Source organism: Dipodomys ordii, unplaced genomic scaffold (genome assembly GCF_000151885.1).
Source record: "Dipodomys ordii isolate 6190 unplaced genomic scaffold, Dord_2.0 Scaffold38, whole genome shotgun sequence".
Taxonomy (NCBI): Eukaryota; Metazoa; Chordata; class Mammalia; order Rodentia; family Heteromyidae; genus Dipodomys; species Dipodomys ordii.
The window spans coordinates 3,067,915-3,082,889 of record NW_012267254.1 but is presented as its reverse complement, the minus strand read 5'-3'; the positions used below and the strand labels follow the sequence as shown (position 1 = coordinate 3,082,889).

At 41.5% G+C, this 14,975-nt stretch overlaps 1 protein-coding gene across 1 annotated transcript in view; it reads right to left on the bottom strand.

Annotated features, from left to right (window-relative positions):
* Positions 1 to 14,975, bottom strand: part of Gpc4 (glypican 4) — a 137,193-nt gene that overhangs the window by 12,208 nt on the left and 110,010 nt on the right. Inside the window, exons 3-4 of the mRNA XM_013018145.1 lie at positions 14,310 to 14,701; positions 1,912 to 2,077 (exon numbers count right to left, since the gene is read on the bottom strand). Of these exons, the coding sequence (XP_012873599.1) occupies positions 1,912 to 2,077; positions 14,310 to 14,701 (558 nt within the window). The remainder of the gene's footprint in view (positions 1 to 1,911; positions 2,078 to 14,309; positions 14,702 to 14,975) is intronic.

Sequence of the window (14,975 nt, the reverse complement as noted above, 5' to 3'; positions counted from 1 at the left end):
GGGGGGGGGAGGGAGAGAGCGCTTTCCCTTTCATGGGATTCTGCTTTTCTCTGTGTAAAAGACTTTTTTTTTTAGGCCTTCTTGCATTGAGCTATTTAGGCCACAATTGTGTTGAAGTGCTTAATATTCACTTCCCACCCCCCCACCCCCCGTGTCAGTATTCTCAAGAATCTGTTGGAGCCAATTTACTGATGCACTTTCAAACAGAGTTAATATGGTAATTAGCTCTCGTGCAAACCAAAAAGCATTCTTCAACCTCAATTCGTCCCCACCAAAAAAAAAAAAAAAAAAGCTTGCAAATTATATGCATGTTCCCATGATGTGGACAAATAAGTGAAAAATAGGTTCCTATAAAGACACTCCAAGTCTATAATTATGCAAATGTCACTGAGGGATGAGGAAAAATGAGTTTGTTTTTGCAAGCTGTTTGCATGTGTGCAGGATTCCTCTAACATTCCACATTGGAGGCTTTAATACTAGTCATGGAGGACTCAGGACTAGTACGTACACTGAGTAGGCAAAGTAGTTGATGGTTAGGTGTTTAAATTAGGTTTAATTGTGCTTTTGCTAAAAAAATCATAAGTAATCCTCTCAGAACTTGGACAGCACTTACAGTGCTATCTGGGTTCCAGTAATGGCTTCCTAGATGAAAGGTATATGCAGGTTTTGTTTGTATACTCATTTATTTACTTACTTATTTATTTGCTCCTGGGGCTTGAACTCAGTGCTTGGGCCTTGTCCCTGAGCTCTTTTGCAAAGCTAATGTCTACCACTTGAGATACAGCTGCACTTCCAGCTTGAGTGGTTAACTAGTAATAAGAGTCTCACAGACTCTGCCTGAGCTTGGCTTCAAAGTGTGATTCTCCAGATCTCAGCCTCCTGAGTAGCTAGGATGACAGTGGCCCCTGGCTAGGAACCATTTCTTAAATTACCAGAGGAAAAGTCCTCCTATTCATACAAGAGTAGTCCATTATGGCTAACTCCCCTATAGAAATAAAATCCTGGGGCTGGGAAGGTGGCTCAGTGGTAGAGCGCTTGCCTTGTATGCATGAGGCCCTGGGTTTGATTCCTCAGCACCACATAAGCAAAAAGAAAAAACCGGAAGTGGCGCTGTGGCTCAAGTGGTAGAGCGCTAGCCTTGAGCTAAAGAGCTCAGGGACAGCACCCAGGCCCAGAGTTCGGGCCCCACAACTGGACCCCCCCCAAAAAAAAGAAATAAAATTCTTAAATTTCCACAGAGGTCTACGGATCCGAAGAAAGAATGAACAGGTTTTGTGGACAATGTGGTTCCATTATATGACATTTGAAAAGCCATTTTTACTGCTATGGAGAGGGTTGTACTCTACCAGTCGGTTCAGATGTGGAACTAAAAATGAGCTTTAGGCAAAAAGGTATCAAAAAGATAATTGAGTATGATTCAAAGTTGGTAGTCACTGTGTCTAGTCATCTTCAGAAATGCTACCCTTAGTTAAAGGGAACATTTACTTATAATAATAATTTTTACCAACTTCAAAGTATTGAGCAGAGTTGAGACTCTGGAAAACACCAAGTAATTAACACTAAAACGAACAGTGATTTCCTAGTTGGCAATTAGAACATTTCTTTTTCTTGCCAGTCCTGGGGCTTGAACTCAGGGCCTTGGCGCTGTTCCCTGAGCTTTTGTGCTCAAGGCTGGCAACTCTACTACTTTGAGCTACAGCTCCCCTTCTGGTTTTCTGGTGATTAATTAGAGATGAGAGTCTCACAGACTTTCCTGCCCCGGCTGGCTTTTAGCCGTGATCCTCAGATCTCAGTCTCCTGAGTAGCTAGGATTACAGGTATGAGCCACTGGCACCCAGCTAAAACATTTCTTGTGTGTGTGTAGCGGGTGAGCCATCTGTAGCAATTCAAACACATTGATCCAAGGCTCACCTATGAAGTTGTTCCATTCGAAATCAAGATCCCCTTGGTTCGCCAAACAGCCTCTCATGATGTTCGAGCAGTAGTTGTAACAAGGTTTCACAGTCACGAGCCCCCGGCAGTGGGAACAATAGATCATCTTCAAGAGTGCCTGGGCACACTGGGCTGTGGGGTTCACCTACATGTGTGAGAAGAGAAAACAATGGTAGTAGAGGTAGGGCTAAAACATATCCAGGAATAGCAAATCTGTTCAGCTGACACTGAAGATTTAGCCACGAAGCTAAAGATCAGGGCCTGGCCTGCCTCCAATGAAGAAGACAGATCAAGATCAGATAAATAGACCATATGTACTGGAGAGGCAAAAGGGGAGCAGAGGATGAACATCTTTCTTTCCTTCTTATATGCTGAGAGTGCAATCTGGGGCCTTGTGCATGCTAGGCAAGCACTCCATGGCAGCTACATTCCCAGACGATCACGTGACCTTAAACAAACAAGCTACATGCACCTCCCACCTTTTAAACTCCCATTGCTCCTAAGCCCCTCTTTTGGTCTCCCAAACTTTTTTTTCTTGGGGGTGGGGAGGGGTCTCCCCCTCCCCCACAGACATTGAACATTGCTCAGTGACTTCAAAGTCTTTTTACAAAATAACATCCCTGTCTAAAGATCAGCCACGAGATGAGATGAGCTAACAGTTTACCTTTACCTGCCCTGTGGCCTGCCAACAGCCCCTCCTAGGGTCCTCGCAAGGACTGTGCTTGCTTTGGCCAGGCTGCAACACAGGCAAAGCTTCTTTTCAAACACTAGACCCACGAGTTTCCCTTTGAACTTTTCACCTCTAACCAAGCATACACCCAGTACACTGGAGGCTATAAGTTTTGGGGGAAGAGTAGTGAGGATGAAAATAATACTGAAGGGAGATGGGGCTGTTCATCCTGTTCCTCAGTTCAATGCATACTTCTTTAAAAAGGCTCGTCTATAGGGAGCCCCATGCTGGCTGGCAACTGAAAAGTGCCTGCCATATGCTCATTCGCCTAGTCTCCTCTTTCAGAGTGGATAAGTAGAGGGAACAGAGGATGCGAGGGGTGGTGGCTGGGGGGCCTTGTGCTTTTACCTATTCTGGGATATCACTTTGAACACCCCTTCTGCTGCACACACCCCCCTCCCACAACCCCCTCTAGTCCCCAAATCAGGCAACAAGATGGTAATTATCTACACTAAAATCACCACTCCTTACAAAGAATTAGGAGATTTCCACAGTTTCTAACCAGTCCCAAATGTTCTCCTAGGCATTAAATTAGTCTCTTAAGTATGTATGTATTCATGTACAGTAAAATCTTGGCTAGCCAATATTCTGGATAGCAAAACGTCCATTCCTTCACAGTTGCAACACTGTTAGGACTGTGATACTCATTTGAAGAGCAGCAAGCAGGCAGACAACTGGCAGGTTGGAACTCTGGGTTGGAAGGGGCCTTAGGAATCACTCAACGCTGTTCTCACATTTGAAAGAGAAGAAAACGGAAGCCAAAGAAATGAAGCAACCTGCTTATAGCCTTTCTGCTAAGTTGGAAGCCAGGACTGCACCTTATCAAATATCTGTGAGCAAAAAAAAAAAAAAGCCTTCCCAGGTGGGTCACATTTCCCTGCTTTCTTACAATAACAAAATAGGAAGCTATTCTTGGGCATTGATTATTTTGTTCTTTAGATTTAGTTGCCATCTACAGGATCTCAAGTTCCTCTATGGGCTAGCCTGGGCTATCTAGTGAGACCATGCCTCAAATCACGTACATACAGATAGTATTACATAGAGAACTTGGTACTTTTTAATGTTATACAGGAAATCAAAAGCTAGTGTGTCGACAAATACTTACTGACCACCTATTATGTGACAGGATGTCATACAGCAAAGCAAATTAAGAATTTTTTTTTGGGGGGGTGGTCTTGGGACTTGAACTCAGGGCCTGGGTGCTGTCCTTGAGTTCTTTTGCTCAGTACTAGTGCTCTACCACTTGAGCCACAGTGCTGGTTTGGATTTTCTGGTGGTTTATTGGAAATAAGAGTTTCAAGGACTTTCCTACCTGGGCTGGCTTTGAACCGCGATCCTCAGATCTCAGCCTCCTGAGTAGCTAGGATTATAGGTGTGAGCCACTGATGCCTTTTTTTTTTTGAGGTGGGGCAGATAACATTAGAAATGAATTGCATTCTTAGTTCAAGTGCAAGTGAAATCATGTAAGCAATAACCTTGTAGTTCCCTCCTCTAAAATCGGCACACAAAGTCTCAAGTTTTAAAACTCAACACCAGATGATATGCCACAGTAGAATTTTATTAAAGGAAGATTATGAAGCTGGGTTTGGCAGTGCTTCTTTGTTTCATTCTTTGGCTAAGTAATGGCTTATGTTCTGCACGTGATTTGTTGTATAACTACTAAAAATTATCACAAGGAACTCAGTTAGAACATGGTATGGGAACACTAAATAATACCAGAACTGGAAAGAGAAATGGAGAAGTTGTAAGAAAATGGCAATGAGAGAGGACATATAAAATATACCAAAGTTAGAGAAAAATCTGGCTTTCATCTCACAAATCACTAATCAGACCACCATGTAACAGTTCACATGAAAGGAATTCAGAATCTAGGAAGCAACTCTGTCAGGGGTGATAAGGTCCCATTAAAGTGAAGGGTTTTTGTTTTGTTTTTCATACTTTTTAGTACCAGTCCTGGGAGCTTAAACTGAGAACCTGGGCACTGTCCTTGAGTTTCTCTGTTCAAGGCTAGCACTCAACCACTTGAGCCACAGCTTCACTTCTGGATTTTGGTGGTTAATTGAAGATAAGCCTCTTACAGGCTTTCCTGCTTGGGCTGTCTTTGAACCATAACCCTCAGATCTCAGCTTTCTTAGTAGCTAGGATTACAGGTGTGAGCCACCAGCACGCAGCTGTCATGATGTTCAAGATGGTGGACCTAGAGTGGCAAGGACTAGCTCTGCATTGACCATGCACTGGGATAAGGGTGCAGAGTCTCTCCATTGAGTAAACCAAATGTTCTGCCTCTTTCTCTTGGAACCTTCAAGTCAGTGAGAAGCAATGCAGGTTGTTAAGAGCCAACGGTGTGCCAACTAACCTTATTAAGGAGAGAGAAAAAAACAAACAGCCAAACCATACTATATGGTAGAGCAAGTTCAATTATTTTTGAAAGTTTCCATCACAATTCCAAGATCTTCTTGACTAAATGGTGACTCTTGCAGGCAGTCACAGAGTAAGATACAACACATAGCTAGGGAATCTTCCACAAATTCCTAACACTCTGTTCATATGCTCATGAGCAAATTGTTCATTTATAAGCAAATGAAGAAAACCTAGCTGGGCACCGGTGGCTCACACCTGTAATCCTAGTACTCAGGAGGCCAAGATCTGAAGCTCGAAGTTCAAAGCCAGCCAGGCAGAAGAAGTCCATCTCTAATCTCCAAAGAAGCACCAGAAAAGTGGAAGTATCACTGTGGCTCAAATAGAGCACTAACCTTGAGTGAAAAAGCTCAGGTGACAACACCTAGATCATGGTTCAAGTCCTGCGACTGACCAAAAAGAAAAAAAAAGATCAAGTAATACTTCTTTCTGGGGCTTTATTAGTTATGAAGAAAAGTTCAGGTTCACTCATATTTTATTCCTTGGTAGTCATCAAGATAAGTACTTTCTTTGAATTTTCTAAAACTTCACTAAGTACATTTATTCAAGAAACACAAAATTAAGTAGTAAATCATGCCACATAAGGATTAACAAAAAAGGTAACTAGACTCCAAGGTCTTCCTTTAATCCTCATTTATGTATTTATTCTCTACAGCCTGGGGTGCCACTTAAAAATGTTCAATTTGATCATTACTTTGGGGCACACAGCTCAGAACTATTTGATGTGGTTATGTGGTTCTTTTATTTAGGGTTTTTTTTTTAAGCGAGATGTCAATGACTTCCAAAATTTTCAGAGCTGGGGTAAGAATCAAGGTGGAAGTTGTGATTTTTTTTTCTTGGCAAAGGTCACTTTAAAAAAATTTAGACTTCTCTTAGAGAAGTAGTAGTTATTTCTCAAAATCAGATGAAGACAGAACAGGAAAAAAAGAAAACCATATACGCTATTCTTTCCCCAAACTCTGAACAAAAAAGAATGACTTCAAGCCATTTTCAGAGAGAAAAAATGCTTATTTAATAGCTTTTATGGTTTTCTTGGTTATAACCTTAATGTCAAGATTCAAGAGGAAAAGATTCTGTTTCATGACAGTCACTATATGTCACTCGTACTAGATTTTATTAACTTATATGATGTGTTTGTGGAGTATTTAGTATGCCAGGAAGCAATCTAAGGACCTTAGATGTATGAACTTATTCATAACTCCTGATAATTATAGGAGGCAAGTATTAGTATCTCATTTCACAGATGAAGTAGAAATAGGGCCAAAGAGATGAAGGAATTCACACAAGATCTTCTAGTAAATGGCCAAGATTTGAACCCATGTAGTTTGGTGTTCCAGTCTTTGCGTACTTGAGATCTTTGATACGTATGTAATAGATTTTTCAGTATGATACTGGGAATTCAAGCTGGGATTTTTGTGCATTCCAAGCCAAAATCGCTTACCACTGTGTGAACTAGCGTCGTGGCAGCCTTCTCCTAACCTTTAGAGCAAGCACAGGAAAATCTCCACATGCACTCAACACAGCCATGGGGCTGGATGCTTGCTAGACATCATTGTTTTATTGACCAAATAAATTCATTCTGATTTTGGAGGATAAATTAGGACCTAATTGCTCTACATAGAGCAATAGTCACTAGATTCTTAAGACAAAATATATTCTTTAAACAATTATAACTTACAGAGGACCAGTGTTATGTCTTTAGACTGTTCAAGGTACTACAAAGGTATGACAAAAATGATACACTGTATTCATAAATGGCTTTGTTAAATGGAAATTCCTGTATACAACTATTTAAAGATACTTTTTAAATGGAAAAAAATCTAAAGAAAAAAAAGAATGTGAATACTTTTGGGAGGTGGTAGGATAGAGAATTCTGTCTGGACTGAATACTTCTGTATTGATTCAAATATCAAAATCAATCTGAGTTACTGACCTACAATGAAAATGCATGAATATATATATACATAATTGTCAAGCCTTATAAAATCTTTCAATAGTCAGGTCTTTTGTAAATATTTAAGATAGCTCTAGAAAGTGTCTTAAAATTTTGAGATTTTTTTTTCAGAGCTAGTCTATGTTTTGTGGTAAAAGTTCGTGGAAAAAGAATCTTCATTTCCTTTTTATCTTTTTTCTTCAATGTTTAGTCTTTTGCAGACCTCCATACTGCTTTCCAAAGTGGTTGACCAAATTTACACTCCCACCAAGAGTGTAGTAGCATTGCCTTTTGGCCACATCCCCGCCAGCATCTGTTATCATTAGTTTTTGTTTTGTTTTTTTTTGTTTTTATAATGGTCATTTTAACTGCAATCTTAATGTTGTTTTGATTTGCATTTCCTTTATGGCTAAAGATGTCGAACATTTCTTCAAGTGTCTATTGGCCATTCTTCTTTTGAGCAGTCTCTCTTTAAGCCTTTAGCCCATTTATTGATTGGGTTGTTGTTTCTTTGAGGATTTGTTTTTGGTCCTTTTTACCTTATTAAGACTCATTAAAAATACTCATTGTGGTCTGGCATTAGTGGTTCATATCTGTAATCCTAGCTATTCAGGAGGCTGAGATCTAAGGATCAGAGCTCAAGGCCAGCCTAGGCAGTAAAGTCAGAGAGACTTATCCCCAATGTCCCACCAAAAAAGCCCAAAGAGAAGGCATGGCTCGAGTAGCACAGTGCCCCTCTTTAGCAGAAAAAGCTAAGGAACAGCACCCTGAGTTCAAGACTCAGTAATGGCACAATAAACAAAAACCAAATCCAAACCAAGACAAAAAAACACACAACAAAAACACCTCATTGTGGGCTGGGGTATAGGTGGGTTCCATTCCTACCATTGTGAGAAAACAAAGAAAAAAGAAAAACAAAAAAGAATTAAACCCCTCTCTCCAGCCTGAGCTTAAACATAAACTAGAATGTCTGCACATCATATCTGCTATAAAAACCCTTAACAGAAAAGTTTCCTCTGCACAGACTCTTTTAACATAGATTGAGCCTTACTACCATACCAAATAACCTGCATTTTACCAACACCACATTAAAAACTACTGCAAAAAAAAAAAAAGGAAAAAAGTGCTGAAGAACGCTTTATGAAGCCTGGATTTCATTTCGGTAATTCAGAATGAGCCTCCAGCTACATTACACATAATGGCAGTCAACAGGCTGCACTGAAGTTGGAAACACATTGCCTTTTAGTTAATTCCAGCTCCTAACATATTCATTGCAGAATTGTGTGTTTGGTTTTTTTTCCCCCCCCTTCCCCAGCCAATAGTCCCAATAAACAGAAAAGGTCTAGATTGTTATCTGTTGCTTGGTAACATAAGCGCCCAATAAAAATAACAGGAAATTGTTCGCAAAATTATGAGAAGAGAGATAGGGAACCCACATTCACCCAGTGATGCGACTTGATGTGTTTACTCAGCAATTTCCTAAAACTGTTTTTTTGAATGCAGTTCACACTTACAAAGAAAGAAGTTCCTTATTATTTGACAGTAGCATTTCAGAAGCATTTACAAAATATAGGATTAAGCTAGACTTCCTTTAGAAATACTTATGGATGGGCTGGGAAGGTGGCTCAGTGGTAGAGCACTTGCCTTGTATGCATGAGGCCCTGGGTTCGATTCCTCAGCACCAAACAAGCAGAAAAAGCCAGAAGTAGTGCTATGGCTCAAAGTGGTAGAGCGCTAGCCTTGAGCTGAAGAGCTGAGGGAAAGTGCTCAGACCCAGAGTTCAGGCCCCACGACCGGCAAAAGAAAACAAAAACAAAACTTGTGGATGGATTGTATATAATTAAAACTGTATAAATACTCGGAAGGGTTTCTTATTGTGGAATGAAGTGATTAGACTCAGTTATGGCTCTTCAGTTGAAGCATCACTTCATGAATTAAGCTGTGTTTGTGTGTGTGTGTGGGGGGGGGTTTGAACTCAGGGTCTGGGTGCTGTCTTTGACCTTTCTTTCTAGGCTAGGGCTGTACCACTTAAGCCACAACCCCGTTTCTGGCTTTCTTTTCCAAGTCTCACAGACTTTCCTGCCCAATTTGGCTTCAAACCACGATCCTCAGATCTCAGATCTCCTGAGTACCTGGGATAACAGGCGTGAGCCACCAGTGCCCAGAAGCTCTAATGTTTTGAATGTACAAAATCTTGAGTTACTCAGCCCTTGGTACTACTTCTGTTTGTAGTTCTAACCTTTACAATTATGAGTGAAAACTCATACTTAGTGTTGAGTAAATGTCAAATTCTTAGTTTCTTAAAAGCTTTTTGGAATACACACTTTTTAAATGTATACTTAGAGCAATTTGGGGAAATGGCTAAGTAACTTTTTTTTTTTTTGTCAGTAGTGGAGCTTGAACTCAGGGCCTGGGCACTGTCTCTGAGCTCTTCGGCTCAAGGCTAGCACTCTATCACTTTAAGCCACAGTGCCACTTCTGGTTTTCTAGTGATTAATGGGAGATAAGAATCTTACAGACTTTACTGCCTGGGCTGGCTTTGAATTGTGATCCTTAGAGCTCAGCCTCCTGAGTAGTTAGGATTATAGGCGTGAGCCACTAGCATCTGGCTCCAAAGTAATTTCTTTAGTTCTCCTCTGTCCCGGCCTTATGAATAGAGAAGTGAGGGAATTCAGTGGGAATTGTTTTCATGGCAGAACAGTCATTTAGACACCTCAGTGGTAAGGCATCCACTTCTAATTATAGCCTCTGTAGTGTGTGTGTGTGTGTGTGTGTGTGTGTGTGTGTGTGTGTGTGTGTGTGTGTGTGTGTGTGTACATAGTCCCATTATGTCAGTATTAATTGAAATCATAGAATGCAACTCTTTGGCATAGGAGCTATTAATGTTCATGGTGCATGTAATCACTTGTGCATTTCTCAAAGACCTCAACAAACTTCACCCTTCCGGGCAAAATGGTTACTGCCAAGCAGGTAAATAAGACGGCTATCAGGGACCATGACAAGAAGTAATACAAAGGCTTTTGACACCACAGTATTCTTGAACCATCTGCTACTAATTAGGGGGACTTTTCTGAAGTTTCAACGGTAAAGCTCAATGGAGTAAGCTGAAATCATTGGCTGTATCGGCCCACAGAGACTAAAACAAGGCAATGTTATTTCAACTAAACAGTGCCTGTCTCTTGAAGGACGGCAAGTTTGCTGCTTGCTGCTAATGGATTTTTCAAAGGCTTAACAGTGATCCAATCATTGCTCAATTTGTAACTGCAACCCTTCTGTTGCAAAAGTAAACTGGAAAAGCAGGCTGTCCACTCATGAAGAGAAACATCTCTGAGTTAACTATTCAATCAATAACCCTGGAACAAGTCCCTGCTCTGAATGCCCCCTCTCCCCTTTAGGCTAAAAGCAACTAATTGAATTAGGAGCCAAGACACAGTATGTTCATTTTTTTGGATTGCTTTTTAAAGTACACTTTAAACTGCACTGGGATAGAGGCTTATCAGGAATAAGCATTCACACATAGGTGGGGGAAAATTGCCAAGTGTGGTGGCTCAAGCCTGTAATCTCAGCTATTTGGGAGGCAGACTATGGGGAGATTGCAACTCAAGGCCAGCTGAAGCATAAATGTTTAAAAGACTCTACTTCAATCAATGTCTGGATATAGTGGCATGAACCTAGCCTCATGCCTGTAATCCTAGCTACTCAGGAGGCTGACACATGAGGATGGTGATTCAGAGACAGCCTCACAGGAAAGTCTATGAGACTCTTCTCTCCAATGAACCACCAGAAAACCAGAAGTGGTGCTGTGACTCAAAGTGGTAGAGGTAGTCTTGAGCAGAAAAGCTCAGAGACAGTGCCCAGGCCCTGAGTTCAAGCCCGACTACCTACCAAAAAAAAAAAAAAAGAAAAGAAAGAGAAGCACAAATAGGAGGATCACAGTCCAAGTTAGCTGGAGCATAAAGCAAGATCTTACCTTGAAAATGAACAACATAAAAAGGGACTGGCAGACTGCAGGTGTAGCTCCTTGCTGAGCAAGCAGGACCCTTAGTTCAATTCCTAATATCAACAAAAATTACAACTGCTTCGGTATCCAAAGCAGTAGTGCCACCCTTTGGTCTACTCAATTGAGGACTCTTGAAAGGAATTGGTACAAGTCAAATGCGCTAGGTGAATTGCAATACTTGTTATTTGCAATGTAGATTAACTATGTACTCTTTTAAAAAATAATTGCATTTACTTTTTGTTTATGTGGTAGTGAGGAATCGAACCCAGGGCCTCATGCATGCTAGGCAAGCACTCTACTACTAAGCCACATTCCCAGCCCTAACTGTGTACTCTTTTAGGGACTTTGATATCAGTATTTCCAAGATTAATGATTGTGGCTGAACTTGGCATTGAAGAGCAAGGATCTCCTTATACTAGCTTCATACACTCCAATTATTCGTAGAGAAAAGTATCGGAAAAGGGGAAAAATGAACAAAAATATACTTGGAAAGAATTATTGTCTGACCTTTTTTTTTGTCGGTTGTGGGGCTTGAACTCTGGGCCTGAGCTCTTCAGCTCAAGGTGAGTGCTCTACCACTTAAGACACAATGCCACTTCCAATTTTCTAGTGGTTTGTTGGAGATAAGACTCTCACCGAGTTTCCTGCCTGCGCTGGCTTTGAGCTGCGATCCTCAGATCTCAGCCTCCTGAGTAGCTTGGATTACAGGCATGAGCCACTGGCACCTGGCTTGTCTGACATTTTATAGCTTGAAGATGACAGAGAAAACCAGTAACATGGCAATAATAAATACAACCAATTAATCCTTCTTATCACTAAATTCTAATATGAAAATCATGAATCATGATTTTTTCTAAACACATCTGTTCTTTTTTTAATTTTTATGTATTTTTTATTGTGAATATACTGTACAGAGGGGTTACAATTACATGGGCAAGATAATGAGTACATTGCTTATCAAGCATTGTAGCCTCCTCCTTTGTTTATCCTTCCCATCCCTAACCATCCCCCCCCCAACACATCTGTTCTGTAGAATTTCTTTTTTCTTTTTTCTGCCGGTCATGGGGCTTGAACTCAGGGCCTGGGCGCTGTCCCTCAGCTCTTCAGCTCAAGGCTAGCACTCTATCATTTGAGCCACAGTGCCACTTCCTTTTTTTCTTCATTCTGGTAAATATGTTTCCTTCCAAACCACTGGGCAGTCCTGAGTACTTATTAACAATTACTGGCACCTGTTGTCTGGCTTGAATTGTTAATAAGCACCTCATTGGTTAGACAGTAAGTGTTGCGGTTTGGATAATAAGTTAAATGATCCTTCTAACTGGAGATGACCTTCTGGTAAGCAATCAGATGACTGACTATTTTAGTGTTAGTCCTGTGGTTTGTATAGACCTTGTAACTAGTCCTGAAAACAACCAAATGCCCCAGCAGAAGCCACTGTTCCTTGTATATCTATGCTCTTTAGCAATGGCCTACAATTTGGCTTATGTTTTTTTTTGTCGGTGGTGGGGCTTGAACCTGAGTACTATCCCCCTGGGCAATTTTGCTCAAGGCTAGTACTCTACCACTATGAGCCACAGCGCCACTTCTGGTTTTCTGGTGGTTCACTGGAGTCTCACAGATGTTCCTGTGCTAGCTGGCTGTGAACTGTGAACCTCCTATCTTAGACTCCTAAGTAGCTAGGATTATAGGTGTGAGCCATTGGCACATGGCAATTTGGCTTTTTTTTTTCTCTGAAGGCCTAAAAGTAATACCACTAAACTCAGTGTTGCAAAGCTAAAGCCCCAGTATATTGAGTCATGGAAGGGGAGTAGTGAAAGGGCCTGGAAAGTTTTTGAGGCACTTCAGTGGTAGATAGCTTGCCTAGCACTGGCAAAGTCCTGGGTTCTAGACTCAACAACAACAACAACAACCAGCTGTCAAAGTTAACTGAGGGGGAATAGAACCCTTCCACTTTGAAATCTTGCACAAAATCTTATTGTAGGAAACCAGGGAGATCAAAGCTTTGCTAAGTGTACCCAAGAGATAAAGGCCCCCCTTCTGCCTCCAAGGAACAGTATCTGCAAAGCATGGATCTAGCCCAATTTGCTTCATTTGTAAGTAAGTTAACAGGTATATTTTAGCAGCTCCTGTTCACATATTATAGTATTTTCTGTGTCAGTAATCCTATAAACAGAGTCAAGAGCAAGATGGTGTACATTATCATGGAAATTGCTCGTCATCACATGTTCCAAGTACCTAGTACAATAAGGAAACATATGCTTCTGGGTATTAGGCAGTTTCTAGACTTGACCCAGTAGGCAGAAACATAGGCGCTAGCAATAACTACATGTGGAGGCAGTGTCTTTGTTTTGCCAGAACAGAAGTAGAATAAAAGCAAAAAGGAGATGGAGAAATTTGAGAACTAAGATTTTAAAATTAAAGATGCAATTGAAGCTTAATTAAAGATTTAAAATTAAGACTCCAGAATCTGGCACCAGTGGCTCAGGCCTGTTATCCTAGTTACTCAGGGAGCTGAGATTTGAGGATAATAGTTCAAAGCCAGCCTGGACAGACATGTCCATGAGACACTTGCCACTAATTAACTACCAAAAAGCTAGAAGTGGAGTGGCTCAAATGGTAGAGCACTGTTAGCCTTGAGCAAAAAAGCTCAGGGATCATGCCCAGACTCCAAGTTCAAGCCCCAGGACCAGTACATACATACACTAATAACAACAATATAACAACAATAATAAATGGAATAAAGAGTCCAAAGTGAACATCCATCTTACTTCTAAGAATGGCCAGGAAGGAATGTAGAGAAAAGAATAACAATGTTACAAAGCCATTCACCATTGTGCTCTTAACTATAAAAAGGTATATACACAAGGACAAAATGTGAGAAAGCAGAGAGAGATAGTATTCAATCAATGAAATTCTAGTGATCTTTTTTTTTTGGGGGGGGGAGCCGCCACCACCCCCCACCCGCTGGTGAGAGGAGGCATTCATGGGGCTTGAACTCAGGGCCCAAGAAGTGAAGGCTAGTGCTTTGCCACTTGGAGCCACAGCACCACTTCCAGTTTTCTGGTGGTTCACTGAAGACTCTGATGGACTTTCCTTCCTGCATTAGCCTCCAACCACAATCCTCAAAACCCAGCCTCTAGATCAGCTAGGATTACAGGTGTGAGCCACCTGCCTCTCTGCCCCCCCCCTTCCCCCAATCCCCGGCTGATTTTTTTTTTTAAATCTTTCACAAACTTTCTCTTACAGCAATCCCAAAGCAAACCGAACCAAAGCCAGAAAATGCCAACAGCACTTACCACGGAGACTTTGCCCACGACATCTCTCGCCACAGCTAAGCCTTGAGCAAAAGTACGGGCTGCTACGAAAGCACGAGTGACCTGAAGCTTTAATTTCCGGGGGACATCCCCAAAGGGCTTCAGCTGCTCCGTGTACTTGCTCACACATTCCAGATACTCATCGGTGAAGTGGTATTGAGAATTCACCAGGCGGAACATGCGCTCCAGAAGGCGAGCCCAGAAGTCATTGAGCATTTCCTCCAGGTTCACGTTCCCCGCCACGTAGTAACGCTTCAACTCCACGAACAGATCTTTAAAGAGCTCTGCATTCTGCGTGTATAAGTGGCCATAGGTCTTCACAAACATATCATTCAGAGATTTCTCTGCATTTTCAAGGAGTTCTTTGAAAAATTCTACAAACAACATCAAAAAAGAAAAAAAAAGTTAAAAATTGGAGGAAAGAAGAGACTCCGCCCCCCCACACTTTAGTTAGGAAAACTATGGAGTGCTTTTGGAGGTAAATTTGTGGTTTTTTTGGGGGGGGGGTCCGGTCGTGGGGCTTGAACTCTGGGCCTGGGTGCTGTCCCTCAGATCTTCAGCTCAAGGCTAGCGCTCTACCACTTGAGCCACAGCGCCAATTCCGGCTTTTTTCTTTTTGCTTATGTGGTGCTGAGGAATCGAACCCAG